Raw genomic sequence first — 27,981 nt, 5'->3', positions numbered from 1 at the left:
AACTAGATTTTTAATGTGAATTGTAACCTATTTATGTACGGCTGATCGAATTACCCTAAAGAAACGTTTTGCAGACTTTGGCTATAGTTAAAGGTATTAAAACATGATCGGAATGAAGAAACATGCCAAGATATAATTTTCATAAGAATATTTCATGTGCAATGTTCAACGTTTTGTTATTCAAGTAATAATTCGAAAACTAAGTAAATGTTATTTTTGGCATAGAACCGGATGTAATAATTCGGATGAAGGTTACACTCTACCTACCTACCTTGTGTCTCTTTGGGAATTTCATTAGCTCTTACAGCTACTTAATCCCTTTAAACTTCCTTCTGCTTCTGCTTCTGCTTAATACGGTGAAGGGCCAGTTACGGCGTAGTACACCGGGGAGTGCGCCTAGTCAAAATGGAGGGCAGCTTTAAAGCCCTCAACTGTCTCTGCGTGGACCACTCTACTGTCCAGGTGGTTCCACTCTAACACGGTTTTCACAAAGAATGAGTTTTTAAATTGACTACTATTTGAGTTTTTCACTACAAAGCCTCTGTCATTATTTATTACTTGTTTATCTATTATATTGGATGTAACACAGTCACTATATTGTTTCGCCTTAATTTGCCTTTTGACCCTTGCTGGTTTCAAGTAATCGGATGCTGGTATAGCTGGCACCAGCCCCTCGGCCACTTTGTAGAGCATCACTAGACGGTTGATTTTACGCCGTTCTTCTAGAGGTGGTAATTCTAGATGTTTTAACATGTTGGTAACGCTGCCTGCCGTTCTTGATTTGTAGTCTCCCGTTATGAAGCGGGCAGCTTGTTTTTGCACTTGTTCAATTTTGTCAATGTCACGACTTAAGTAGGGATCCCAAATTGAAGAGCCGTAGTCCAGACAGGATCTCACTAGCGCTAGGTACGCTGTTTTCCTACAATCTATAGGGCAGTTCTTTAAATTTCTACGTAGAAGAGCCATTGTCGAGTTTGCTTCCTTTGTCAATTTACTTATGTGAGTTGACCAAGTTAGATCTTCAGAAAGGGTTAGTCCCAAGTATGGATTATCGGGCACTTGTTTGAGAATATGGTCACATAGGGAATAAAAGTGTGGAGTCTTGTTCTGAATTGACATTACGTAACATTTCTTCGCGTTAAAACGCATGCCCCATTTATCAGCCCATTTTTCAAGTTCTTTCAAGTCATTCTGAAGGATATCAAAGTCTTTCTGAGTTTTTATTTTCCGGTATAACAGGCAATCGTCCGCAAAAAGGCGCACTTGTGATTTGACTGAAAGTGGCAGGTCGTTAATGTGACATAGAAACATAAGGGGTCCGAGTACAGTGCCTTGAGGGACGCCGGAGTCCACTGTGGACTTCTGGGAGACTTCGCCGTCTACTACAACTTGCATAAATCGTTTTGTGAGAAAAGTTTTGAGCCATGTATGGATTGTTCCAGTTATGCCAAAGCATTCCAGCTTATATAAAAGTTCGTCGTGTGGCACGGTATCAAAAGCCTTGGAAAAATCTAGTATAATGACGTCTGTTTGTATGCCTTCATCGTAGAAAGATAATAAGTCATTCATAGTAACTAGTAGTTGAGTTTCGCACGAAAAGCCTGATCGAAATCCATGATTTAGGTTTGTAAGGATATTATTTCTCTCGAGATGGTTCAGTAAGTGCTTACAAATGATATGTTCAAGATTTTTGCACAGTACGGATGTTAATGATACTGGCCTGTAGTTTTCGGCGAGGTGTACGTCCCCTGATTTGAATACCGGTGTGACATTAGCATTAACCCAATCGGATGGTAGTTCGCCACTGTCTACTGATGTTTGGAAGATTTGGCGTATTCCAGGTGCAAGTTGTTTAGCACAGGTTTTCAATATTATGTTTGGAATGTTGTCTGGACCGATGGCTTTTGCGACTTTCAGTGATGTTAATAATTTCTCTATTCCGGGTGTTGTTATGTCTAAGGGAGGTAACTTGGATTTATACTGTTTTTCTGATGGCGGTAATACACGTTTGTCTCTCCTTGTGAATACGGAACTGAATTGATCCAAGAGAATTTGTGCTTTGTCTTTTCCCTCACAGAACAAGTTTCCTTTTGACTTTAGTGGTGCTACACCAATGTTATCTTGTTTTTTGGATTCCAGAAAGGTTTACAGTTGTTTTCTTTAAAGCCATTTTGTATAGTCTCATTTACATAGGATATTTCTGCCTTTTTGAATTCCTTTTTACAAAGTCTTTGGTATTGTTTGAATTCATTCCACTGTTTTGATTTTTTGGCCGCCCGATAGAGCCTTGCTTTACGTTTAGTCATCCTCTTTAACGATCTATTAAACCACGGTACTGTGTTTTTCTTCTTAAAAGTTTTTGATGGAACATTTTTCTCAATGATGGTGTTTAGGTCATTTTTGAATTTATCCCACATTGACTGGATGTCAGGTGATTGGTCCGCCATCTTAACTATGTTACTAGACAGGTTTTCACACAACGAGAAGATGTTTTCCCAGTTTGCTTTTGAAAATAGGTACACTTTTCTTGGTTTCTGAATGTTATAAATCGGTTTAACATCCGAGTCTGTCACTACCATTGCGTGGTCGCTTATGCCTGGTATGCTGGCTGAGGATTTTACAAGTGAGGGATTGTTTGTGAAAACTAAGTCCAATATGTTTCCTTCACGTGTGGGCTGGGAGTGTACTTGCGTTAGGCCGTGCTCTATGGATAGATCAATTAATGCTTGTTGTACGTTTTTATCCTGTGCATTTGCATTTACATTCAAATTTTCCCAATCAATATCTGGACAGTTGAAGTCTCCAGAGAGGATAATATGTTTACTCTTCTTACACTCGGAAAGTTTTTTCAAAGATTGGTCTAAGTTATTTAAATCATTAATATTTCGATGTGGCATGTAAAAGGATGCTAGGTATAAGTCCTTCTCATTTTTAAGTTTCACCTTTGTCCAAACAATTTCACAGTTGGTGACTAACTGAGGTTGTTCAATTCCAATGAGGCTCTTGCTTACACCAGTAAACACTCCGCCACCGCGTGACGCTCTATCATTTCTATGGAAAATGTAGTTATCTGGAAAAATTTCGCAGTTCTTGATAGCGTTACTTTCGATCGGTTTGCCTGGTCTAACACCTTTCAACCACGACTCTGTGCCGCAAATTATATCAGGTTTCACATAGTCTAAGGCGGCCGTGAATTCTTGTTTGTGCTCTCGTATGCTGCAACAATTTACGTTCAAAAGTCTTAGGTTAGTTTTCCTGGGCAAGAAGTCATTTCTAACACTGGATTTACTGTTTATACGAGATTTGTCCGTTGACACTGATTTCGCCGATGATTTACGTGAACTGTCTCTGTTTCGGGGGCTGCTTGTATGTAACGGGCTAAATGGTGTTGAAGAGTTTAGAGAATCTAACGTTGATGTAGTACCCGACAAGGGGAAAAACATCCTCAGTTTTAATATGCCCAACCTGGTCTGAATGTTATTTGTTGTAAATGTCACTGGGTATTAAATTTTCTCTTATTTATACACTTTTGATATGTCAAAAGGCTAGAGCCTAGATCTTCTTGAATGCCCTGAGCTTTTATTGCAACTAGTCAACAGGCTTATCAAAGCATAATTTGTCTAGTTAAATCTTGAACCGAATTACCGTATCACATGTCACAATGTCTTGAGAGTCCAAATGATTGGAGGCAAATTTACTTATGTGCTATTGAATTCCATAGTCTTGCAATTTTAAATCAGCGAAAGTATCTTCAACAGACCTCAACTTATTGACAGATTATACAATTTCTTTGGGAGCACACAAAAATGTAGGTGTCAATTTTTCTTTTTGTGACAATGTTGAGTATAAATTGTGACAAGTATTCAAGTAAATTACCACAAGGATTTTCTTCAAATAATAATAAAATATAAATACTGAATGGTCATGCATATTAAAATAACTGTTCTTATTGTCATTTTCTATCTGGACCATAACTACATTCATTTATATTGAAATTATTGATGTTATATTCCTTTTGAGTTTGTATATTTCATAAAAGAAGTTAGATCACAAATATTCTTACAATATATTACCATGAATCATTATAAACCAGGGTTTTTTTTGGGTTGTGGGGGAAGGGGCCTTTAGCCCTTATGTGGGGTAAATTTTACGCGTGATTTTCCACTTTGGGGGAAAAAATGTGCGCGTGGGAATTTTCGTGGCGTTTCCCTTTTTGGGGGATTTGTTTACTTTCTCATTATTACAATACATTTGTACATGTTTGAACCATATTCATTGTTTTTTTCATAATTTATTACGTTTGGCAAGATTAAATTGAAATAGAATTGATGAGATAATATAATCATGAGACACATCTTTCTATTAAAAAAAAAAAATCAAGATTTGCATGCTATAAACAGCCCTAAAACTGACATTGCAGGGGAGCGGGGCTCGACACTAACAGTGGTCCGTTTACTAGTGGTCAGTAAATAATAGGGAGGACCAGTGAAACTAGAAATTTGGTTGATCCGTCGGACCAGTTAAAAATCCTGGCCAGCTTATTGTGAAATACTGGTGGAAAGCCGTTTTCATCAATAAAACAACTTTATATGTTCATAATAAACCGATAATTTCATCATTATTTTATGGGCCGACTCACGACCGGGATAAAAATAGCAACATATTGGAAATTTTAATTTTTCTAGATGCCCGGATGACAAAAACCTGTTGTCGCATCAAAAAATCGATTTGCGATCGGCAAATGTCTCCAGAAAATGTATCCCGACTTCGCACAAATTAACATAAATTTCTAATCATTCAGATTGGGAAATGAACAAAAAGGTATTTATTATTTTGAAAAAGCAGCAATAATCAGCATTTGATCGATCTTAATACCATCAGAATATACTTTGTTTACCGTAAGAATTTATACTGGAGGGCGCCGAATAATGTTTTGATATTGCGGGAGAGTAAACATGCATATTTTCAAGATTACAAGTTTTCAAGATGTGTAATTTCATTCCGGGGGTGGTTGAACCTACGCCAAAAAACCTAAAACTAATGAAGAGAAGCTTGAAGTACAGCGAAAATATGAAAGGGATATTGAGATAGTTTAGTAGATAGTATAGTTTTCTTTTTATAAATGCACAATACATTGTGGATAGTCCGGAAAGTAAGTTGAAATTTAGGTAAAAAAACAGAGAAATTGTCACCACTTGAAATCCTGGAGGACCAATAATTTCTGAAAGCTGGTGGTCCTTTGGGTCAGTAGGTAAAAAAAGTTAGTGTCAAGCCCTGGGGGAGGTTAATTTTTTTGTGAAAACGATGTCAACAGATGATGTAGTATGGAAAATACTCATAAATAAACTATTTTGTGTTACTTATGAACACAATGAACAATACATAAAAAAGGAAATATTTGATAAGAACGTATAGAGTTATGATGAATGACAATTGTTACCTGTTTTTTGGCATTTTTGGTCAGAAAAACAATGGTGACTGTGTCAAAACTTTTCCGTAATGACTGCATCATGTTCGAACTTTCTGTCAAGGAATTTTAGGTGATCTCTTTACCCACTACTCAAATAGAACCCACAACTCAACAATAACCTACCATAAATTAAAATCATCACAAATATATGTAGGATTTTGAGGGTAAGTGCGGAGTGTGTTAACCATAATTTCTGTACTAAAAGAGTTATTGCCATTTAATTTATTTATTTTTTGAATCATGATCATTTAACAAGCATCATAATGTAATGTTTGTATGTAGATTTTAGGTTTTCAAATAAAATACTGTGTAATGATAGAGGGCATTTGGAGAATGTGAACATTATTATTAACATGCTTTTATTGAATGGGCTATACAAAAAATTCTTGCCCTTTGGTTCATGTTCTGACTAGAGCATTACTACGTTAGTATTGAAGTTGTTTTAAGTAAATCAGCATAACTCTTATTATAATGTTGTAAAGTACTTGGAGAGGCTGCGCAGAGTACACGAATCAATGATTGATTAATCAAAATGCAGGATTGTCATTATAAAATGAGACATGTGATTTTGAATCAATGTGACCAATTTTGGGGCTCCTTTGCCTATATTAGCAGGGGCAAGCTCGGACATAATGCATGTTGCGATTGATAAGGAAACACATCTCCATTGGTGGTGGTATTGGTCCATCATGGCTACGAATCTCAGCTCGGCAAGCGTTACAAGTGTGTAAATTGTCAACTTCAGCAGAGCCAACACAACAGTCCAATGTGAATGAAGCATCCCTATATGTACATGTCAGTATTTTGTTTATTGTTTATTTTGTAATTAGTTCTCTAAATTTGTGTTAAGAAAGTATTTGTATGCCCCACTTTGATGAAGAGGGGGTATATTGTTTTGCTGGATGTCAGTCAGTCTGTTGGTCGGTGTCTGTCGGTAGACCAGTTTGTTTCTGATCATGCATTGGCCTTGGACAGTAGATGACCTATATTGAAATTTAGGTCACTAGTTCAAAGGTCAAGGTCATAATAATTGTGAAAATCGTTTCCAATCAATAACTTGTCAACAAATCGACCGATTGGCTTGATACTTCACTTGTGCTTTGGCCTTGGACAGTAGATGACCCCTATTGAAATTGGGGTCACTAGTTCAAAGGTCAAGGTAACTGTGTGTAGGCCCTGTTGAGCTCTTGTTAAATTTTGAGTTGATCATCAGTCAATGAACATCAAATTTAAGTTCTTCCATAAAAAATCATACGATATATTGTGATTATGACCTTCAGAATGAATTAACATGATGAACAATTTTATAAGCAAGTATTATTCCGAATCTAACTTAAATTGACTTTTTTTACTTCTTCTAGTAAAATACACTTATTATTCAATTAAACTACAATATAATTATCTATTTAAAAAAATTATAACAATATTGTAAAGTGTAATGATTCAATAATTCACCAAATTTTCTCAGAAGTGAATACATGTACTTATGGCCCTTGATTTATCATCCATTATCTGAACAAAGATGAATAAGATTACTGTGAGTCATTAATGTTTTACAGGTTTTACAAACATCTCTTTATTTTCAGTGGCCATATTGTGCAAGAAGATGTACTTACTGCAATTTTAACAAATATATCAGGTAGTAAATGACCATATATTTAACGTTTTATTGTTGAAACCATGAAATGTTAAGAACATTCTGCAATAAATGCCTAATATCACTGATGGGGCTGAAATATTTATCAAATTATAAAACATTCTATGTATAGAAATCTTGTTTCCGGTAGGTTCACAGGTAAAATCACTAAAAAGTAAGACTATTTACACCAATTACAGTGTTTTTTTGTTCAAATTTAGGGCCTGTAGAAAAACTCATTTCCAATGGAAAACAGTTTATGGGCCGTCCTCTGTTAAAAGGGGGTTTAATGCATGTACGTAAAGTGTTGTCCCAGATTAGCCTGTGCAGTCAGCACAGGCTAATCAATGACAACACTTTCCACTTCTAAGATATTTTCTGTTTAAAGAAGTACATAAAGTAACCGCAATATATCGATAAAATCATTAAGTAAGACAAAAAGTCGATGTAATTATTATAGTTTCTGTTATACACTCCTAGACGTAAAGAAGACACTGAGAGAATGACTGCCTGTCTAACTAGGGAGTTGAAGACGTTGATCGAGTTGAGTGGAGTTTCGAAGATAAAAACAGTCTTCTTTGGTGGAGGTAGGACATAGCACATCCCACAATCGTCTTAACAAAAATGTGTATGGAATATTCTTGGGAAGTAGATTTAAACTTATGTTTTTGCTGTTATTTGTAATCTAAAGTTGTAACCATTTGCTCTGCCATTGTCTTAACCAAATGGCTTTTATTTTATACCATTACATCATCTAGATCAAACAATATTTACTGTTGTGTATATCATAAATATTGGTTCCAATTATGCAACTATTTGCATGTAAGAGGTTAGTTGTGTTTTTAAGCAAATATTGGTTCCAATTATGCAACTATTTGTACATAAGAGGTTCTTTTTTTCCATTTTAAATTGTACAATGAATATAAAATAGCCACAATTACCATTAAATAAGTACTAAAAGTAAATACTACAGTAGACTCTCTGTAAACTGGACGGTCTGGGGACCAGCCTGATCGTCCGGTTTTCAGAGAGTTTCAGTTAACCAAGAGTAGACATATTGCTGAAATATGAACAAACCATATACATGTACATGTACCATGTGATAACTGTACTCATGTAATGTTCATGTTTAAAGTATTCTTCAAAAAATGTGTTTTATTTGATTAAAAGCAATAAACATTCCCCGAAACATTCCATACCGACTTGTTTTGATTAATCCCAAAGTGAGCGTGGTGCTTTATACACGTATGTACATTTACATGCGTACGTGACATTTGTCATATAGGCGAGTGAGTCTTATTCGAGTTCGCTTTAAATAGCTCTGAATTAATTAAGTTTTATTTGTTACAAATAGGAAGTGCCAAACGTCATAGACAATTTTGAAGAATTACGACACAAATACGATTGTTGTGGACACACGATTTATTATTCAAGACATAACACATTTCACAAAACAGACACACACACACACGCAAAAAAAAACAGCGTTATATTTTTAAGACATTCATAATCTCACCAAGTCTTGTCAAAACCTACACATGCACGAAGTTCACGATTTCTTGAAAAAGGCCGAGATCACTCTCTGCTTCAGTGCACATTTCTGAAGAAGATTACAAGACAGTGATCGTCACAACGGCATGCATTATTTTTGTAGTTAAATTGTTTATCATAAGCTTAATAACACGATCGCGTCAATCACTTTTTGGTGTTACCGTCTATAATAGACATGCACAGTTTGTTTAACATTATTTAATCGGACTTCAATAGCGCGGTAACGACTTGACACCTTTATGGTATGTTTAATCCGATTATCGATAATTGCGTGAGCGGAATGTGTGACACCGCACGCGCGGTGCTGACTAGGTATTGACTTAAACAAGAAAAAACAACAGACTAATGTTCATGTGCCTGTGTTACATACTTAGTTTTCTTTTAACAATTCCAAAAATGCATTTAAATTATAACAGCAATTTAGTACCTCTAATATGAATTTTATTGACTCATTCATTCCCTGCTGCGGAATGTGTGACACAGCATGCGCGGTGCTGACTAGGTATTGACTTAAACTAGAAAAAACAACAGACTAATGTTCATGTGCCTGTGTTACATACTTAGTTTTCTTTTAACAATTCCAAAAATGCATTTAAATTATAACAGCAATTTAGTACCTCTAATATGAATTTTATTGACTCATTCATTCCCTGCTGTGTAGGCACACTTAGTCTGGCTCCCCCTAGCACCATCTAGACTATACTGGACACATTGAAGTATGTCCATTCTCTCCAGTGAAGGCACACCTAGTCTGGCTCCCCCATGCACCATCCAGAGGATACTGGACACATTGAAGTCTGTTCATTCTCTTCAGTGTAGGCACACCTAGTCTGGCTCCCCCTAGCACCATCCAGACTATACTGGACACATTGAAATCTGTCCATTCTCTCCAGTGTAGGCACACCTAGTCTGGCTCCCCCTAGCACCATCCAGACTAAACTGGACACATTGAAATCTGTTTATTCTCTAGTAGTGATGGGCTGATTAATCACTTCGTCAGTAAATTAACGACAATAGCACGCTGATTAATTAGTCGACAAAGATTTTCAATTCGTCAACGAATTATACTTTTCAACCCGAGTTGTCTTTCTTTTTAAATTCCAGAAGATTCGTTCTTTTTTGTAACAAATGATCTCATTCGTAATCTTTTTTTTTAATTACCAATGAATACGCTTGTTTCATGAGCAACTATTCACTGGCGGCGACAGACGAAAACATCGACAAGGACTATGTACATCTTGAATTTCCCAAGCACTGCATGGCTTTGCAAAAGTTTATTCAATAGCAAAAGTTGTCTCTATTTGGGCAAATGGTTTTTATGCTGAGGTATTCTAACATCTTAATTTTATGCTGTTAATGTTGTTTTTATTGTTTTTTTAAGTACATTCATTAAGGTGTTTCTGAATAAAAAAATAACTATAAGCTTGAATAATTTTTGAACTAATGGTCACTGTACTCTAGAGGAAAAGTGCTACTTGTGTGTGTGTGTGCGAGAGTTTAAGTTTCTTCAGTATATTTATATTCAATATAAATGTTTTTGCAATTGTTGTATAATAAATCAGCTCAAATCATTAAAATAAGTTACTTTAAGCTTAGTTTTCCTTCACTTACGAAAATCCTGATTAATCGGTTATTTAGTCAGTTGTGGTAGCTGATTAATCGACTAAAAAAATTCTGACCGATTAGCAACACTATTCTCTAGTATAGGCACACCTAGTCTGGCTCCCCCATGCACCATCCAGACTATACTGGACACATTGAAGTCTGTTCATTTTCTCCAGTGTAGGATTACCTAGTCTGGCTCCCGTGCGCACCATCCAGACTATACTGGACACATTGAAATCTGTTCATTCTCTAGGCACACCTAGTCTGGCTCCCCCTGCCACCATCCAGAGGATACTGGACATATTGAAATCTGTTCATTCTCTCATACAGGCACACCTAGTCTGGCTCCCTCTAGCACCATCCAGACTATATTGGACTCATTGAAATCTGTTCATCCTCTCCTATAGGCACACCTAGTCTGGCTCCCTCTAGCACCATCACGACTATACTGGACTCATCAAAATCTTTTCATTCTCTCGTTTGCACACCTAGTCTGGCTCCACCTAGCACCATCCAAACTATACTGGACACATTGAGGTCTGTTCAATCTCCTGTATAGCCACACCTAGTCTGCCCCCCCCCCCTTCTTGCACCATCCAGACTATACTGGACACATTGAAATCTGTTCTTCCAGCTGTGTAGGCACACCTAGTCTGCCCCCCCCCCCTTGCACAATCCAGAGGATACTGGACATAATTGAAGTCTATTCATTCTCTCCTGTGTAGGCACACCTAGTCTGGCTCCCCTGTGCACCATAAGTCTATACTGGACATATTGAAGTCTGTTCATTTTCTCCTGTGTATGTTCATCTAGTCTGGCTCCCCTGTGCACCATCTAGACTATACTGGACTACTGGACACAGTGAAGTCTGTTCATTATCTCCAGTGTAGGTACACTTAGTCTGCCCCCCCCCCTCTCTTGCACCATCCAGACTATACTGGGCACATTGAAGTCTGTTCATTTTCCAGTGTAGGCACACCTATTCTGGCTCCACCTAGCACCATCCAGAGGACACTGGACACATTGAAATCTGTTCATTCTCTCCTGTAGGCACACCTAGTCTGGCTCCCCCTAGCACCATCCAGACTATACTGGACTCATTGAAGTCTGTTCATTCTCTCATATAGGCACACCTAGTCTGGCTCCCCCTTGCACCATTCAGACTATACTGGACTCATTGAAGTCTGTTCATTCTCTCATATAGGCACACCTAGTCTGGCTCCCCCTTGCACCATCCAGACTATACTGGACTCATTGAAATCTGTTCATTCTCTCATACAGGCACACCTAGTCTGGCTCTCCCCTGGCACCATTCAGAGGATACTGGATACATTTAGTTCTGTTCATTCTCTTGTATAGGCACACCTAGTCTGGCTCCCCCATGCACCATCCAGACTATACTGGACACATTGAAGTCTGTCCATTCTCTCCTGTGTAGGCACACCTAGTCTGGCTCCCCTAGCTTCACCCAGACTATACTGGACACATTGAAATCTGTCCATTCTCTCCTGTGTAGGCACACCTAGTTTCGCTCCCCCTAGCTCCATCCAGACTGTACTGGACACATTGAAATCTGTCCATTCTCTCCTGTGTAGGCACACCTAGTCTGGCTCCCCCTAGCTCCATCCAGACTATACTGGACACATTGAAGGCTGGAGACTTGCTGATCCCTGCAGCAGAAGTGAGTCTGGAAGCCAACCCCACTCACCTGGAGACTTCAAGGCTACGGTAAGATATGTGGGACTAGTCCAAGAGAGAAAGAAACAATGTGGCTTGTCATAAATTTGTTTCAATGGTTAGTCAAAATATAAGCATAGTTTTAAGATTTCTTTTCATAAGCTCAGTATTAAATATGAAGAATGATGTACCACGGTGTGAAATGACAAAATAGACTCTACAATAAAGACTATTTAGAATGTTAAAGTTTTAAGAATATTCTTTATTCTTAGACTTAGGTCTTAGAATTGGTTTGTAAATATGGGCCCAATTGACTCGTGATACACAACAAACTCTAAAATGTCATAATATAAACACACCATGTAATATGAAGCATCATAAAATACTCTGCTCAAGGGTGTAATAAAAACACAGGTTTTGCAATCACCTGGATTGAATTGAGTACACTTAGTCAACATCATTATTTTACTGAAAACTTAATCTCAGTAAACAATATCAGCAAGAAAAACAAGCAAAATAATGTCAGTGTATGGGTACTTCTAAACTTATTGATTTACTATTATTGTTTACTGTTCAATACATCATGCAAGAACATCATGCATTCCAGGGGGTTTAGAGATGCTGGAGTAAACAGATTGTCTATTGGAGTTCAGGTACATTTATATTGATGTGTTGAAGTTTTGGTTGATATTGATTTAAATTTGAAACATGTTAACATATTTTGTTGAGTGAAAATATATATTTCCTAGATTATGATTGGATACAAAATTAATATTATATCAAAACTATCTTTTTATTGTCTGCTTTCCCACCATTTATTTAATTTTAAGAATTGTTTAACTAGATTCTTCCACAGTATTTTAAAATTTTGACATAAATATAATAATAACATATAACAAATTTTGGTGAACCAGGAAATGTTTGTTACATTAAAACTGATCATTATCAATAATTTCATTGTTTTTTACTGTTTAAAACAGTAAATTGCCAATTTCAATCACTACTATTACCTTTTAAACCACCCAAGAGAATGCAAGAAACAACTTGCATTAGACATGATGCCGAGATGAAATGGTCAAAGGACGGACATCTACTTGTTTGAAAGAGGGCTTATTGACAAGAATTACTGTTGATACCAGTTGGTTATGTTTTGTTTAACCATATTATTTAAGTTAGATTGCATAGAAAGCTTAAGGCTTATTTGAAACTCTCTAGAGATCGTTTCCTTAGACTAGAACCAGTACTTTGTGTCTTTAGGGGAGGTCTAAGTAACGATCCCACATTGGGGATCGAACCTGTGACCTCCTGGTCGCTAGGCGGACTCTATATTTACTAGGCCACAGCACCCTTTTGGTTATGTTTGACATTTAGAGAGCATGGTACTAGTTATAGTATGTTCATTAAGGCGTGGTTTACCACTTAGATTGGCTAAACTTTCCCAGGAACAGTCTGTGAGTGATCTCTGACTTCTGTGTTTTACTCATACAAAACAGTTTATGATTGTAAATGAAAAAAGATCAAACATTCTTAAAAAAAGCTTTTGAAAACTACCAGACATCATTTGACAGAATGCTGTGCTTGTGCAGTGTTTGTGTGCTTTCAGACCCTGTGTGACACAGATTTGAAAACTCTGGGTCGAGACCATACTGTTGCAGAATCATTGAGGTAAACAACATAATACATGTTTTGTATGAACATTTTATCATTAATTGTTTTATTTGATGAAAATTATGTATTTTGCATCAACAAATAGAAATGAGTCATGTTGAAGCACTTAATTGAAAACTGCTGTTTAAATATCAAAATCAAACTTAAAAGAAATAATTCTTATTTATGCTTGTGCTTTAATTTCTTTATAGACAGCATGCAGATGTAATGAGATTGCCTTTTGTCCATTAGTGGTTGTTGTTTGCCATTAGAACATTTATCTTGTGAATTCCCTGTAGTCATCTCATAATAAAACTTTCCACAAACATTTGTTTAATTAGTATCTCTGACATGTTATTCAACAGGTCTTGTGGCATCAAAGATGAGCTCACTTAGGCTAATTGAGTTTATTTATGCCCCCGGATCGAAAGATCGGGGGTATATTGTTTTTGGTTTGTCTGTCTTTCTTTCTGTCTGTCATTCTGTCCCAAAAGTTTACTGTACAGTAAAGTTTTGCAATAACTTTTGAAATATTGAACATAGCAACTTGATATTTGGCATGCATGTGTATCTCATGGAGCTGCACATTTTGAGTGGTGAAAGGTTAGGGTCATCCTTCAAGGTCAAAGGTCAAACAATTCTGTCCCAAAACTTAACTTTACAGTAAAGTTTTGCAATAACTTTTTAAATATTCAACATAGCAACTTCATATTTGGCATGCATGTGTATCTCATGGAGCTGCACATTTTGAGTGGTGAAAGGTCAAGGTCATCCTTCAAGGTAAAAGGTATAAAAAAAGCGGCGCATTAGGGGGCATTGTGTTTCTGACAAACACATCCCTTGTTTTACTAGTGGCTTTAGGGCCAAGGGTTTTTGCCACGTGCCAGAAATTTTTTATGGGTTTATTTATATGCACACCTAGCTTGTTGATTGCATTTAAAGCCAATTAATTTAAGGTCAAGGTCATTGTAATAAGAAAAAAGTTTCTACTCATTAACCTTATTGCTTTGAAATTCTGTGTTTTGGTAGACATGCATACCTTGCTTGTATTTGCATTTGGAGCCAGTGGGGTCAAGGTAACTATTTCTATAAAAAGAACAACTGTTTCCACTTAATAAATGGACTTTTTATTGGAGAAGTATTCTGAAATTGTGTGCATTGGTTTCTTATAAACAGACCTAGACTGTTATTGCCATGTTGGGCCAGTCACTGAGGCCTTCAATCTGGAGTATTTTGGAGTATTTTTGCTTTTATTCATAGATGTGTGGAGGAGGCAAAGCAGCTGTTCCCAGGCCAAGTGTCTGTGGATGTGATGTTTGGTAGACCTTCACAGAAACTAAAGGACTGGCAGACAGAAATAAAACAGGTTGGTGTTTTAAGTTGCTTTAATTACTTACAATTGTCCTAAACTGACTCAAATAGTGTATGTATTTTGCCTCAGTTTAAGTAATTGCTATTACATGTAGTTATAATAAAACTAATTAAACAATTTCAAATTTGCAGGACTGAAACTTGTTTCTGTAAACATTTTGAGGCATTTATGGCAATGGTTATTGATGTTCATGTTTTTTTCTACAGATTGCAGATCTGTGTGTTAATCACGTGTCCCTGTATCAGCTGACCCTGGAACGGGGAACCAGGCTTCACAAACTTGTGGAGCAGGGTATGATCTCCACCCCTGATGGCGATACATTGGCGGACATGTATCTAGCAGCTTTGGAGGTTGTCAAACACAGCAGAAATATTATACACAACAGCAAAATTACACATAATATCAGTCAATGTATACACATCAGGAAAATAATACATAACTTGGCAATTATACACATCAGCAGAATTTACACATCAGCAAAATTATATACAACATCAGCAAATGTATACATATGAGCAAAATAATAAACAAAACAGCAAAATTATAAACACAACATCAAAGTAATAAACAAAACAATACAAGAAAAGAAATACACAAAACAGCAACAGTATCAAATTTCTTGCACAAAAGTCAGAGAGTGATAACATTAACATTTTTTTTTATCAAACTTCAAGACCCTTAAGTTCTGATATCAAATCTTCTTAAGTATTATACTACTCTATTTATAAAATTGTCTTGTTAAATTGAAACATTAGATAATGCCAATCCATTCAATGTTTTTAATAATGGGAAATGGTGTAGCTGCCATGTAGCTCATTCTGGTGGGAAATCTCCCTAAGTTTGTGACATTAACTGGCTGCACAATTTTTTTATCCAATCAGGTATATTTTTACCAAAGTCTACCAAGGCATAGTGATATAGAAACTGTTGGCATCATTCTAAAGTGCATATTTTCAAGGTTTCTCTATCGGGTTACTTTTGTTTAGGTTTCAGTTAATTCACAGTAACTGTCATTTGTTAAAAATTATATATAAAAGATTCAGTGCTGAGCTCAATTTTCAGACTTATCAGTTATTATACCCCCTTCGATGAAGAGGGGGTATATTGTTTTGCACATGTCGGTCGGTCGGTAGGTCTGTCTGTCCGTCCACCAAATGGTTTCCGGATGATAACTCAAGAACGCTTAGGCCTAGAATAATGAAACTTCATAGGTACATTGATCATGACTGGCAGATGACCCCTATTGATTTTCAGGTCACAAGGTCAAAGGTCATGGTCATGGTCAAGGCCACGTTTGGGGGGCATATGTCTCCGACCGCGGAACACTTATTATTAACTCCAAATGATACAGTTTAATCTCTGTTTAATTGTTGTATTAAGGCAATAATTATTATTTTAATGAATATATATGGCTTGTTGCATTTTCAGGTTTTGGAATCTTATGGTTTACAAAGATATGAAGTCTCAAACTTTGCCCAAATGGTAAATTTTCTTTTTTGCAAGTTTTTTTCTTACAAACCTGTTTACAGATCAACCATTTGACAGTTTATCAAATTTATGCAACACATTTAAATAAAACATAATATTAGGGGGCAAAATAACAATGCAGAAAAGTCTAATTGTAAAACTACCATTTAGTTTATGAGAAATGATCAGTTAAATTTGATAGCATTATCAACCATTTATAACTTAAAAGGATAAATAACATGGAATGTTTTTAATGTTTTTGTGATGATTTCATGAAGAAAATATAATGCAGCCTCATGTATACAATGCAAGATGATAAATCGAGACAACCTGCGTTTAAATATGTTTGGGTGAAACTTGTCATCTTCTGTGATTTTTACATTGGAATTATGAATTGCACTTGTCCTTTTATCCGTTCATCTTTAAAATCGTTCAAACTTACATTCCGAAACTCCTGTTTTGGACTTAGCTTTTATTACAGGGCAAATCTTGCTCAAACTTTGACCGTTAAACTCCCTTAATGTGTAGATTATCGTTACTGAAGAAGTTTTTGCTTTTACCAGTTTTGGCAGAATTCTAGCCTTTTGTCTGTTTTTAGAGTATAGAATACATGTATATAGTGTGGTTTTCTGTATCCAGCTTTGTTGTGGGGGCATCGGTGTCAGTGATACACTTCTACTTATACTTTATGTTTTTATGTCCCCCTCTATAGTAGTGGGGAACATATTGTTTTGGTCTGTCTGTTGGTCTGTTGGTCTGTCTGTTTGCGCCAACTTTAACATTTTGCAATAACTTTTGCTATATTGAAGATAGCAACTTCATATTTGGTATGCATGTGTATCTCATGAAGCTGCACATTTTGAGTGGTGAAAGGTCAAGGTCATCCTTCAAGGTCAGAGGTCAAATATATGTGGCCAAAATCGCTCATTCTATGAATACTTTTGCAATATTGAAGATAGCAACTTGATATTTGGCATGCATGTGTATCTCATGGAGCTGCACATTTTGAGTGGTGAAAGGTCAAGGTCAAGGTCATCCTTCAAGGTCAGAGGTCAATGATATGTGGCCAAAATCGCTCATTTTATGAATACGTTTGCAATATTGAAGATAGCAACTTGATATTTGACATGCATGTGCATCTCATGGAGCTGCTCATTTTGAGTGGTGAAAGGTCAAGGTCAAGGTCATCCTTCAAGGTCAGAGGTCAAATATATGTGGCCCAAATCGCTTATTTTATGAATACTTTTGCAATATTGAAGATAGCAACTTGATATTTGGCAATCATGTGTATCTCATGGAGCTGCACATTTTGAGTGGTGAAAGGTCAAGGTCAAGGTCATCCTTCACAAGGTCAAGGTCATCCTACAATGTCAAACATCATATAGGGGGACATTGTGTTTCACAAACACATCTTGTTTTATTCTTAAGTCTGTCATGTTAATACCTACATTAAATGATTGTCTGATTTAAAAGATGCCCAAATCTGTGAATAAGTCCAGTTACATTTGTGTAACCTTTATTTTACAAAAAGAACAATAGTTATGTCATTTGTAGAATAATGTAGGAGCATTATAATGGTCTGCAGCTATGCTGGCAGCACGTGGCTTAAGACTCATTTTCACATGACGTGGCTTCAAAAGTGTTAATGCCCAAGTTGCTTTATTGCACAGGGCTACGAGAGTCAACACAACCAAGCGTACTGGCAGTGTAAACAATACATCGGCATTGGACCAGGTATACATGTTATCATCACTTGAACTGTATTCCTTATTATTATAGCCCCCTTTGAAGGCAAGAGGGGTATTTTGCTTTGCCATTGTCTGTTGGGCTGTTGTTTTTTAGGGAAAAAAATCCAAGCAATATATAAAGAATGCTTTGACAATCAACTAAAATTATTGATGTATTGTGACACCTATCAATTTGAGGTCAACATGTCAAATATCAAGGTTTTAACAGTGAAATGTGTTTCCATGAGATATCTTTAAAATGCATTAGTGTAAAGATCCAAAATATTGGTATATTGGTTACTTTTTATAAAGGTCAAAGTTCAAAGTTACTTCATCTTGTAACAGGAAAATTTAGTTCTGGCACTATTTTTTTTTTGTAGAAAGCTTTGACCTGTGATAATGCAATTTGATCAAGTGAATACATGGGAGAAAAAAATAGTGTGTTTGATTTTTAGGTCAATATATCTAGAGAATGGTTTGACCTCCAATCATCTCATTAGATTAACTAGTTACTTGGGAGATAATAATGACTCATATTGATTTTGAGGTTAAGGGTCACAATGGCTTGTAAGAGGAGATTTGGCATGCATGTGTATCTCATGGAGCTGCAAATTTTGAATGGTGAAAGGTCAAGGTCATCCTTCAAGGTCAAAGGTCATATTTATGGCTTCAAAGCAGCGCAATAGGGGCATCGTGTTTCTGACAAACAAATCTCTTGTTATACTTAGAAAATTGAAGATTTGGTTAAGTTTTGTGTTTAGGTCCACTTTATTCCTAAAGTATCAAAACTATTGCTTTAATACTTGCAACATTTACTAACAATCATAAGGGGACTGTGCAGGCAAAGTTATGTAACTCTGACTGGCATTTTTACAGAATTATGGCCCTTATATACTTAAAAAATTGAAAATTTGGTTAAGTTTTGTGTTTAGGTCAACTTTATTATGCTCCCCCAAAATTTTTGGGGGGAGCATATAGTCGCCGCTTCGTCTGTCCGTGCGTGTGTCTGTCCGTCCGTGTACAATTTTTGTCCGGGCTATTTCTCAGCAATTAATAACTGGAATTCAATGAAACTTTATGGGAAGCTTCACTACCAAAAGGAGATGTGCATATTATCAGCCAGTTCTTGTCGGATGGTTTTTCACAGAGTTATGGCCCTTTGAAATTTTCTATAAACTGTACATATGTTGCAATTTTCTTGTCCAGGCTATTTCTCCCCAACTACTGACTGGAATTCAATGAAGCTTTATGGGAAGCTTAACTACCTTTAGGAGATGCGCATGTTATTTGTGGGTTCTGGTTAGATGATTCATTTAGAGAGTTATGGCCCTTTGAAATTTTTAAGTTGCTTAACCCTCCATCATATTATTTTGTCCAAAGTTATGCCCCTCAAGACGTTTCCTTTTATCTGAATATATAGTGCAATATTGTGGCAAACAAAACCTTTGGGGAGCATAACCCGTCTCCGATGTTTTCTTGTTCCTAAAGTATCAAAGCTATTGCTTTCATACTTTCAACACTTACTTAATATCATAAGGGGAATTTGCAGGCAAAGTTATGTAACTCTGAATGGCATTTTGACAGAATTATGGCCCTTTTTTTACTTAGTAACTTTGAATATTTGGTTAAATTTTTTGTTTAGATTCACTTTACTTCTAAAGTATCAAGGCTATTGCTTTATAACTTCAAATACTCTCTTACTTCTATGAGGGTACTGTATCTGGCAAGTTGAATTTGACCTTGACCTTTGAAAGACCTTGACTATCGCCCCACCCCAGAATCCCTCCCAATTTTGTTTTCAAATTTTATCTTATTTTTTAAAGATCATCTAATAAATGACCATACTTTACCCTCCCCAACCATCCCACCCAATAATCCCCCCCCCATTTTTTTTTTCATTTTTGAAAGATAATGTAATAAATGACCACACACCCACACTATACACCCCTCTCCCCCTTCTATCCTCTTCCTTTTTGATTGAAGTATTGAGATAGGTCCCTTCACCTTTTAAAAGAAAAATAGATGAGCGGTCTGCACCTGCTAGGCGGTGCTCTTGTTTTATCATATAGGTTTCTGCACAAGGTCAAGAGATTTCTTATAATCATATCAATTAGTATGCTGGCTAGTCTTGATGAAAGATGACCCCTAATGATTTTCAAATCAAGACATCTAAGGTCAAGGTCATTGGGACAATTTTGCTGCAAGTGGAGAGGCATACTAGTTTTACAAACACCTCTTGTTATACCTCACTTTGAATTCCTGTTATAAAATCCCATATACCCATTCCTGTATAATTTGCATATGACGTTTCGGAATATAAAACATCCCATGCAAAAGTCGTCGAAACTCGACATATCAGATAAAATGTGCTGAGGTCAATAATATTTTCGAAATTGTCGGACCTCGTGTCCGACCAAAAAAACTATTTAAAACGGTTAAAAATGAAAAAAAAACTAGGAAAAAGTAAGAAAATTATGGGTTGGTTTATATTTACTTATTGCAATATTTTATTTAAATTACAAATAAAACAGATTTTAACAACCAGTCGAAGAGTGATTATCATTGATTTTGTATTAATATCCGCTCTATATCTCAACTTCACATCTAGGAAAGTATTAGAGGAATCACAAAATTACAGCCCCCTCAAAGAAAATTTGTAGCGAGTGAACACGTATAACTTTCTTACTGATATGATTTGAAAGTTAGATTTACCAAAAGTAATAAAGATGATACAGTCACAAAAAATACCTGTTTCGGCACTTACATGTCGCCATCTTGATTGTCACGTGATTACCCTCTCTGAGAGTACTAATATTTCATGTTGATGTTTACAGTTACTTGTATTAAATGTATAAAAAAATCACAAAGTTGTCTTCACTTTAAATGAAAGTTTTACCTTTTTTTTGATGGAACGGGTTTAAATTAAGTTGTTATTTTATTGTATTTGACATTGTTAAACATTGTGAACATCAATAATAAAAGTAAATTCTACCAAAGGTCTTATCTAATAATTGGTCAAAGAAGAACAAGGTCTGGTAAAATCTGGTGAGGTCCAGTAAATTTTTAAGGTTATCGGACCTCATGTCCGGTAAGATTTTGGTGCGATAAGATTTTTTTGTCTTTCGCATGGTTTGAATATAATATACCTTGATATGGTAGAAATGTTAAAATATTCCATTTTTAAGACTCTGTTCTGTTCCTTGCCGAAAGTAAAAGTGTGGCCATCATGTTTGAGTCATATTTTCAGGAGCCAATGGGCGTTTCTCTCGGGAGACAGACTCCAGTGTCCGTGAGGCCCGAATACAGACCCTGGAGCCAGATAACTGGATGTTCGAGGTGGAGAAATATGGGCATGCTACCCGGAAGGTCACCCAGCTCAGCACTAAAGACAGGTTTGTGCTAGAGTGATAATGTTCAGTGGTTATTACCTAGCCCAGCACTAGAGACAGGCTTGTGCTAGAGTGAGAATGTTCAGTGGTTATTACCTAGCTCAGCACTAGAGACAGGTTTGTGCTAGAGTAATAATTTTCAGGGGTTATTACCTAGCCCAGCACTAAAGACAGGTTTGTGCTAAAGTGATAATTTTCAGGGGTTGTTACCTAGCCCAGCACTAAAGACAGGTTTGTGCTAGAGTGATAATGTTAAGCGGTTATTACCTAGCCCAGCCCTAAGGACAGGTGTGTGCTTGAGTGATAATGTTCAGCGGTTATTACCTAGCTCAGCACTAAAGACAGGTTTGTGCTAGAGTGATAATGTTCAGGGGTTATTACCTAGCTCAGCACTAAAGACAGGTTTGTGCTAGAGTGATAATGTTTAGCGGTTATTACCTTGCTCAGCACTTAAGACAGGTTTGTGCTAGAGTGATAATGTTCAGGGGTTATTACCTAGCTCAGCACTAAAGACAGGTGAGTGCTAGAGTGATAATGTTCAGTGGTTATTACCTTGCTCAGCACTAAAGACAGGTTTGTGCTAGAGTGATAATGTTTAGCGGTTATTACCTAGCTCAGCACTAAAGACAGGTTTGTGCTAGAGTGATAATGTTCAGTTGTTATTACCTTGCTCAGCACTAAAGACAAGTGTGTGATAGAGTGATAATATTCAGCGGTTATTACCTAGCTCATCACTAGATACATGTTTGTGCTAGAGTGATAATGTTTAGTGGTTATTACCTAGCTCAGCACTAAAGACAGGTTTGTGCTAGAGTGATAATGTTCAATGGTTATTACCTTGTTCAGCACTTTAGACAGGTTTGTGCTAGAGTGATAATGTTCAGGGGTTATTACCTAGCTCAGTACTAAAAACAGGTTTGTGCTAGAGTGATAATGTTCAGTGGTTATTACCTTGGTCAGCACTAAAGACAGGTTTGTGTTAGATTGATAATGTTCAGTGGTTATTACCTTGCTCAGCACTTAAGACAGGTTTGTGCTAGAGTGATAATGTTCAGGGGTTATTACCTTGCTCAGCACTAAAGACAGGTGTGTGCTTTAGTGATAATGTTCAGTGGTCATAACCTAGCTTAGCACTAGAGACAGGTGTGTGCTTGAGTGATAATGTTCAGCGGTTATTACCTAGCCCAGCACTAAAGATAGGTGCGTGCTAGAGTGATAATGTTCAGTGGTTATTACCTAGCTCAGCACTAAAGACAGGTTTGTGCTAGAGTGACAATGTTCAGCGACTATTACCTAGCTCAGCACTAAAAAAAAAAAGACAGGATTTTGCTAGAGTGAAAATGTTCAGCGGCTATTACCTAGCTCAGCACTAAAGACAGGTTTGTGCTAGAGTGATAATGTTCAGCGGCTATTACCTAGCTCAGCACTAAAGACAGGTTTGTGCTAGAGTGATAATGTTCAGCATTTATATCCTAGCTCAGCACTAAAGACAGGTGTGTGCTAGAGTGATAATGTTCAGTGGTTATTACCTAGCTCAGCACTAAAGACAAGTTTGTGCTAGAGTGATAATGTTCAGCGGTTATTACCTAGCTCAGCACTTGAGACAGGTGTGTGCTAGTATGATAATGTTCAGGGGTTATTACCTTGCTCAGCACTAAAGACAGGTGTGTGCTAGAGTGATAATGTTCAGTTTTTATTGCCAAGCTCAGCACTAGAGACAGGTTTGTGCTAGAGTGATAATGTTCAGCGGTTATTACCTAGCCCAGCACTAGAGACAGGCTTGTGCTAGAGTGATAATGTTCAGGGGTTATTACCTAGCTCAGCACTAAAGACAGGTGAGTGCTAGAGTGATAATGTTCAGTGGTTATTACCTAGCTCATCACTAGAGACAGGTTTGTGCTAGAGTGACAATGTTCAGCGGTTATTACCTAGCTCAGCACTAGAGACAGGTGTGTGCTAGAGAGATAATGTTCAGCGGTTATTACCTAGCTCAGCACTAAAGACAGGTTTGTGCTAGAGTGATAATGTTCAGCAGTAAAAAGAGGTGTGTGTGGTAGCGAAATTATGGCTATTTACTTGCTGGTCATGAAAGGAAAGAGTCATGGATAAAAGTAGATTACAAATATTAAACATGAAAAGTTATCCAAGTTTACTGTAGAGTTACTGCTGAATATTTCAGTGTCCAAGCCTATTTCCCTCCTTTTTCCCTCGCTGTTAGCTTGTTTGTAAACATTTAAATTGTTAAGGAAAAATAATTATTTATTGGGCAATAAACAACTCTTTGTCTTTTGGACAAATATAAATTAACCCACATGGATTGATTGATCAGAATGATAACAAGCATTTTATTGTTTTAAAATATAATTAAATGATAATTTGTTCATTTTTACCATGTCAAACAGGGTTAGGGTTACATTGATAACAATATAGAAATAAAAATTAACTTTTATTAAGCTGCATTCAAGATAAGATCTGCTTGTTTCGGTTGTTAAACAAGTCATTTTAAGTTCTTTGTTGATAAAAAGCACAAAGATTCCATATTAAAATTGTAATTTTCCTGTATGATTTAACAGTTTGTAACAAGTTTGTACTATATTTACTGAGCTACAATTTCTGCAGTTTTTTCGCATTTACATAATATTATTCAATATTATATTTTATACTCAAATTAAAATGATTTATAAATCATATAATGAGATTCAAGAAAAATGAATTGTTTCCCTTTGATTGTTAAGATATACCAGTGCACTTTAAGCATGCAAAAGAAATGGATTGTCATGTCTAGAAATAGTGTTTGACCCACTGCCCTTCTGAGAAATAATGTTGTGAGGTTTTAGCTGTTACAAGCTCTCCCATTTGGACTTGTATGACCATTTATCTGTCTAATAAAATTTGTCTAGTTTCAAGAACGCAGATATTAACAGTTTCAAATGAAGCTTTCAAAAGTCAGAAACAATGAGACCATACTTTATAGCACGTCTGCACGGTTTCATTTAGCTATTAGAATTTTTTCAGTGTATGAAAATAACAAGAATAAGAGATTGATATAATAAAACGTAACATAAACGCATTTAACTTCAGGTATTGGTAACAATAAGTTATTTTTATACCCCTGCAAGCAATGTTAGAGAGAGGAGAGATATAGGAATAATCCGTTTGTTGGTTTATTGGTTTGTCGGGTGGTCTGTTGGAAAATGTTTGTGGAGCAAACTACATCCACATTTCTTAAACAATTGATCTGAAACTTGAAATATGTCATTACCATGATTATTTGAAGTGAAGATGTGGAAGACAATGTGAAATATGTCATTACCATGATTATTTGAAGTGAAGATGTGGAAGACAATGTTCAAGTGCATTGATCATTTTGTTTGTGAATTATGTGCCCTGAAATATCCATGGACATAGTTGCTTGGTTAACCCTTTCAGTGCTGGAACCGAATTTTGAAGGCCTTTGCAAACAGTTTGGATCCTGATGAGACGCCACAGAATGTGGCGTCTCATCAGGATCCAAACTGTTTGCTATTCTGATAGTATTCTTTGAAAAAAATCGAAGAAAATGTTAATTTTACAAATTCAGCAGACAACATTTAAGCAGACGACAAATTTCCCAGCATGCAAAGGGTTAACATTACTCAAGTGATTGAATTGAAACTTGACATACATCATCACCATGAGGTTTAGATGGGCATGACACAATATTCATGTGCAGTGATCAATTCAATTTTGAGTCATGTGACCTTTTACCCTTTCCCTCTCAGAAGCAAAGTGAAAATGGCGATGTGCAAACATCATAAAACCATAACAGCCTGCGAGTAGCTCACTGTAGGTTAAGGTTTTATGCTGTTGGCTGCTCATCAGCATCTAAAAATTGGAAATGAAGCCTTTAATATTAAATTGAATCTAGTTAGAAAGGTCTTTAATCAAATTGTATTTTCGAAGGACTGCAAATGTTTCAAAATACGTATCTATTAAAGTGGTAAAAGGTTAACTAAGCCATGGGTATGGCAGCCATGATTGTGACATAGCAGTGTGATGGTATAAGTCATGTTAGACAAGGCTCTAATCACAATAAATCATGATAACCGGTATGTATTTCAAAATAGACATTAAAATGCACTGTTTTCCCCATAAAGTATTTATTTCCAAATACACAACACATTGCCCTGTTTTCATGGTTTAGTATGTATTTCAAAATTAACAACACATTTCCCTGTTTTCAGACTAGAGGAGTTCCTGTGCCAGGGTCTTCGAACCAGAGAGGGTATCACACACAAGGCAGGTATCATCAATCGAGTCGTGTTCTTAGAAAACTGGGCTTAATGGCATGTGCGTAAAGTGTCATCCCAGATTAGCCTGTGCAGTCTGCACAGGCTAATCAGGGACGACACTTTCCGCCTAAACTTGATTTTCTGTAGGCAGGGACTTCCTTGAAACTAAAAATACCATAAAAGCGGAAAGTGTTGTCCCTGATAAGCTTGTGCAGATTGCACAGGCTAATTTGGGACGACACTTTACGCACATGCATTAAGCCCAGTTTTGTCAGAACGCGACTCAATCAGTTACTGAAATTACTGTTGCCTTGAATAACACCATTTAACATTTAAATCATAGTTTGAGTTTTAACTATTAATAATTTTTTGCAGTTTTTGATAGAAAAAAATAATAAGCTATATCCAGCTTTTCTTGGTACCTTTTTAAATTCATAGATCAAACTCAATGGTTTAAAAGTAAATTGCTTAAAAATATTACAAAAAGAAAATATTTGTTGGATTTTGTGTGTCAAATATTTGCTGCCTCAAAGAGATGCCCAAATAGTTAAAGAACATTTGCCATAAATATCGAAATAATAAAAAATGATCCACAAAAAAACAATTGTTTAAATGGCTCGCAAATATGAATTGGACACTGACCTTTATTCCTTTCATGTATCATAAATAAAACGGTTTGACATGTAGTTCAAAAGATAAATTTAATATGACTTTTAAATGAAATTAGTGTTTGTAGGTCAAATAACCAGTCTTTATCTTTAAGGACTGGTTGTTATTGAGTCCACCCCTTGACCTAGTGAACCTGTTTCAATCAAACAAAAGACTGACCAACATACTGGACATGGGCTATCTGGTTATTGACCAACAGTAAGTCGATAATTTAACTTAACTTCTATGAACTTATCTTAAATTTATCTAAAGTACATATACATATTTAGTGCAAGAGCACTTAAACTACAAAATGTCACATGACATGAATGCTTGGTTATCACAAAGGTCTTGAGTGGTTTTTTATTGTAAAAAGATGTGCTTTAAAGATTGCTTATGATATTTTCTCTGTTTATGAGTTAACTGTGTTGAACTTGATAGTAAATCTATGGGTTTGGGAAATGTACATGATCCTTCATATTACTAACAATACTTTATGACTGACCATGTTTGGTCATATTTGGTGATCGTGTATAAAAATTGGACAAATTTATCCAACATGAATATTGGCCAACATCTTAAGAGGCTTTCAATACTAAGAAATGAAGTGCAAATAAAAGGGTTATTTTTTTCAGAAACTTGGCTGTTTAAAGGCCTTTTAATCTGTAGAATTGTAAGTGTGGCGTTTAACCCTTTTAGCGCTTGAACTGGATTTTAAAGGCCTTTGCAAACAGTTTGGATCCAGATGAGACGCCACAGAACGTGGTGTCTCATCGGGATCCAAACTGGTTGCTATTCTGATAGTATTCTTTGAAAAAAATCGAAGAAAATTCTTATTTTAGAAATTCAGCAGACGACATTTTAGCAGACAACAAATTTCCAAGCATGCAAAGGGTTAAGAGTGAATTGTATACAAAGTGTTGTGATTCAGTTGATGTTTTAGAATCCTTGCTATTGTTTTTTTACCAATCGTCGCTTCTCTCTTCAACGTGGTAAAAAATTATATTTTTAGCGCAAACCATCCACTTTTATATTGCTTGGTTTTGTGATGGTCTAATGATGGTTGTGCTGTTGTTGTTGTGGTTGTTGATAGTTATGTACCATGATCAGTGTGCTGTTGTTTATAATGCTGGTGCTAATGCTCATATTGTTGATGTTTCTGTGTTAGTGATGATGATTTTAACCATCATAAAGATGGTAATAATGAAAATGTGAAGTGATACTGTGCTGTTTTCAGGGGGCTGAGGGCCACCCCCAGTGGGATTCTGGTCCTTGACAGTGTACTGCCATACTTACTAGTGGCCCTTTCTGATGTCATGGAGGTCCACAAGACATCTGTTGCCTAGAGCACTGATTGGATCATGTGTGATATATACAAGAATTATACATATACATTGTCATTCAGCTGATTTCCAGTTGTGTGATGTCAGTTTTAAGACATGACGAGTGAAGAAACTTTAGAAGACTTGAAAATATTGTATATTATTGGAGAATAAATTGATCTCGTTGATACAGTACTGT

At 36.2% G+C, this 27,981-nt stretch overlaps 1 protein-coding gene across 5 annotated transcripts; it reads left to right on the top strand.

Annotated features, from left to right (window-relative positions):
- Window positions 1–7: 7 nt before the first annotated feature.
- LOC127850776 (radical S-adenosyl methionine domain-containing protein 1, mitochondrial-like) lies at window positions 8–27,974 on the top strand. Of its 5 annotated transcripts, none has more exons than XM_052384073.1 (15): window positions 8–93; window positions 6,083–6,265; window positions 7,057–7,109; window positions 7,587–7,693; window positions 11,858–11,990; window positions 12,547–12,592; window positions 13,543–13,604; window positions 14,847–14,952; window positions 15,165–15,308; window positions 16,387–16,440; window positions 18,096–18,159; window positions 21,400–21,544; window positions 25,765–25,819; window positions 26,576–26,679; window positions 27,698–27,974. In XM_052384073.1, the coding sequence occupies exons 2-15, from the start codon at window positions 6,107–6,109 to the stop codon at window positions 27,804–27,806; spliced, it is 1,341 nt and encodes a 446-aa protein (XP_052240033.1). In that variant the 5' UTR covers window positions 8–93; window positions 6,083–6,106; the 3' UTR covers window positions 27,807–27,974. The 5 variants fall into 5 exon arrangements, with proteins under 5 accessions (XP_052240033.1, XP_052240034.1, XP_052240036.1 ...); XM_052384077.1 differs by having other exon boundaries at window positions 13–93; window positions 6,216–6,265; XM_052384078.1 differs by having other exon boundaries at window positions 42–93; window positions 6,219–6,265.
- The last annotated feature ends 7 nt before the right edge of the window (window positions 27,975–27,981 follow it).

Source organism: Dreissena polymorpha, chromosome 11 (assembly GCF_020536995.1).
Source record: "Dreissena polymorpha isolate Duluth1 chromosome 11, UMN_Dpol_1.0, whole genome shotgun sequence".
Lineage (NCBI taxonomy): Eukaryota > Metazoa > Mollusca > Bivalvia > Myida > Dreissenidae > Dreissena > Dreissena polymorpha.
The sequence above is the reverse complement of the archived record's forward strand: the minus strand, read 5'-3'. Positions and strand labels throughout refer to the sequence as shown.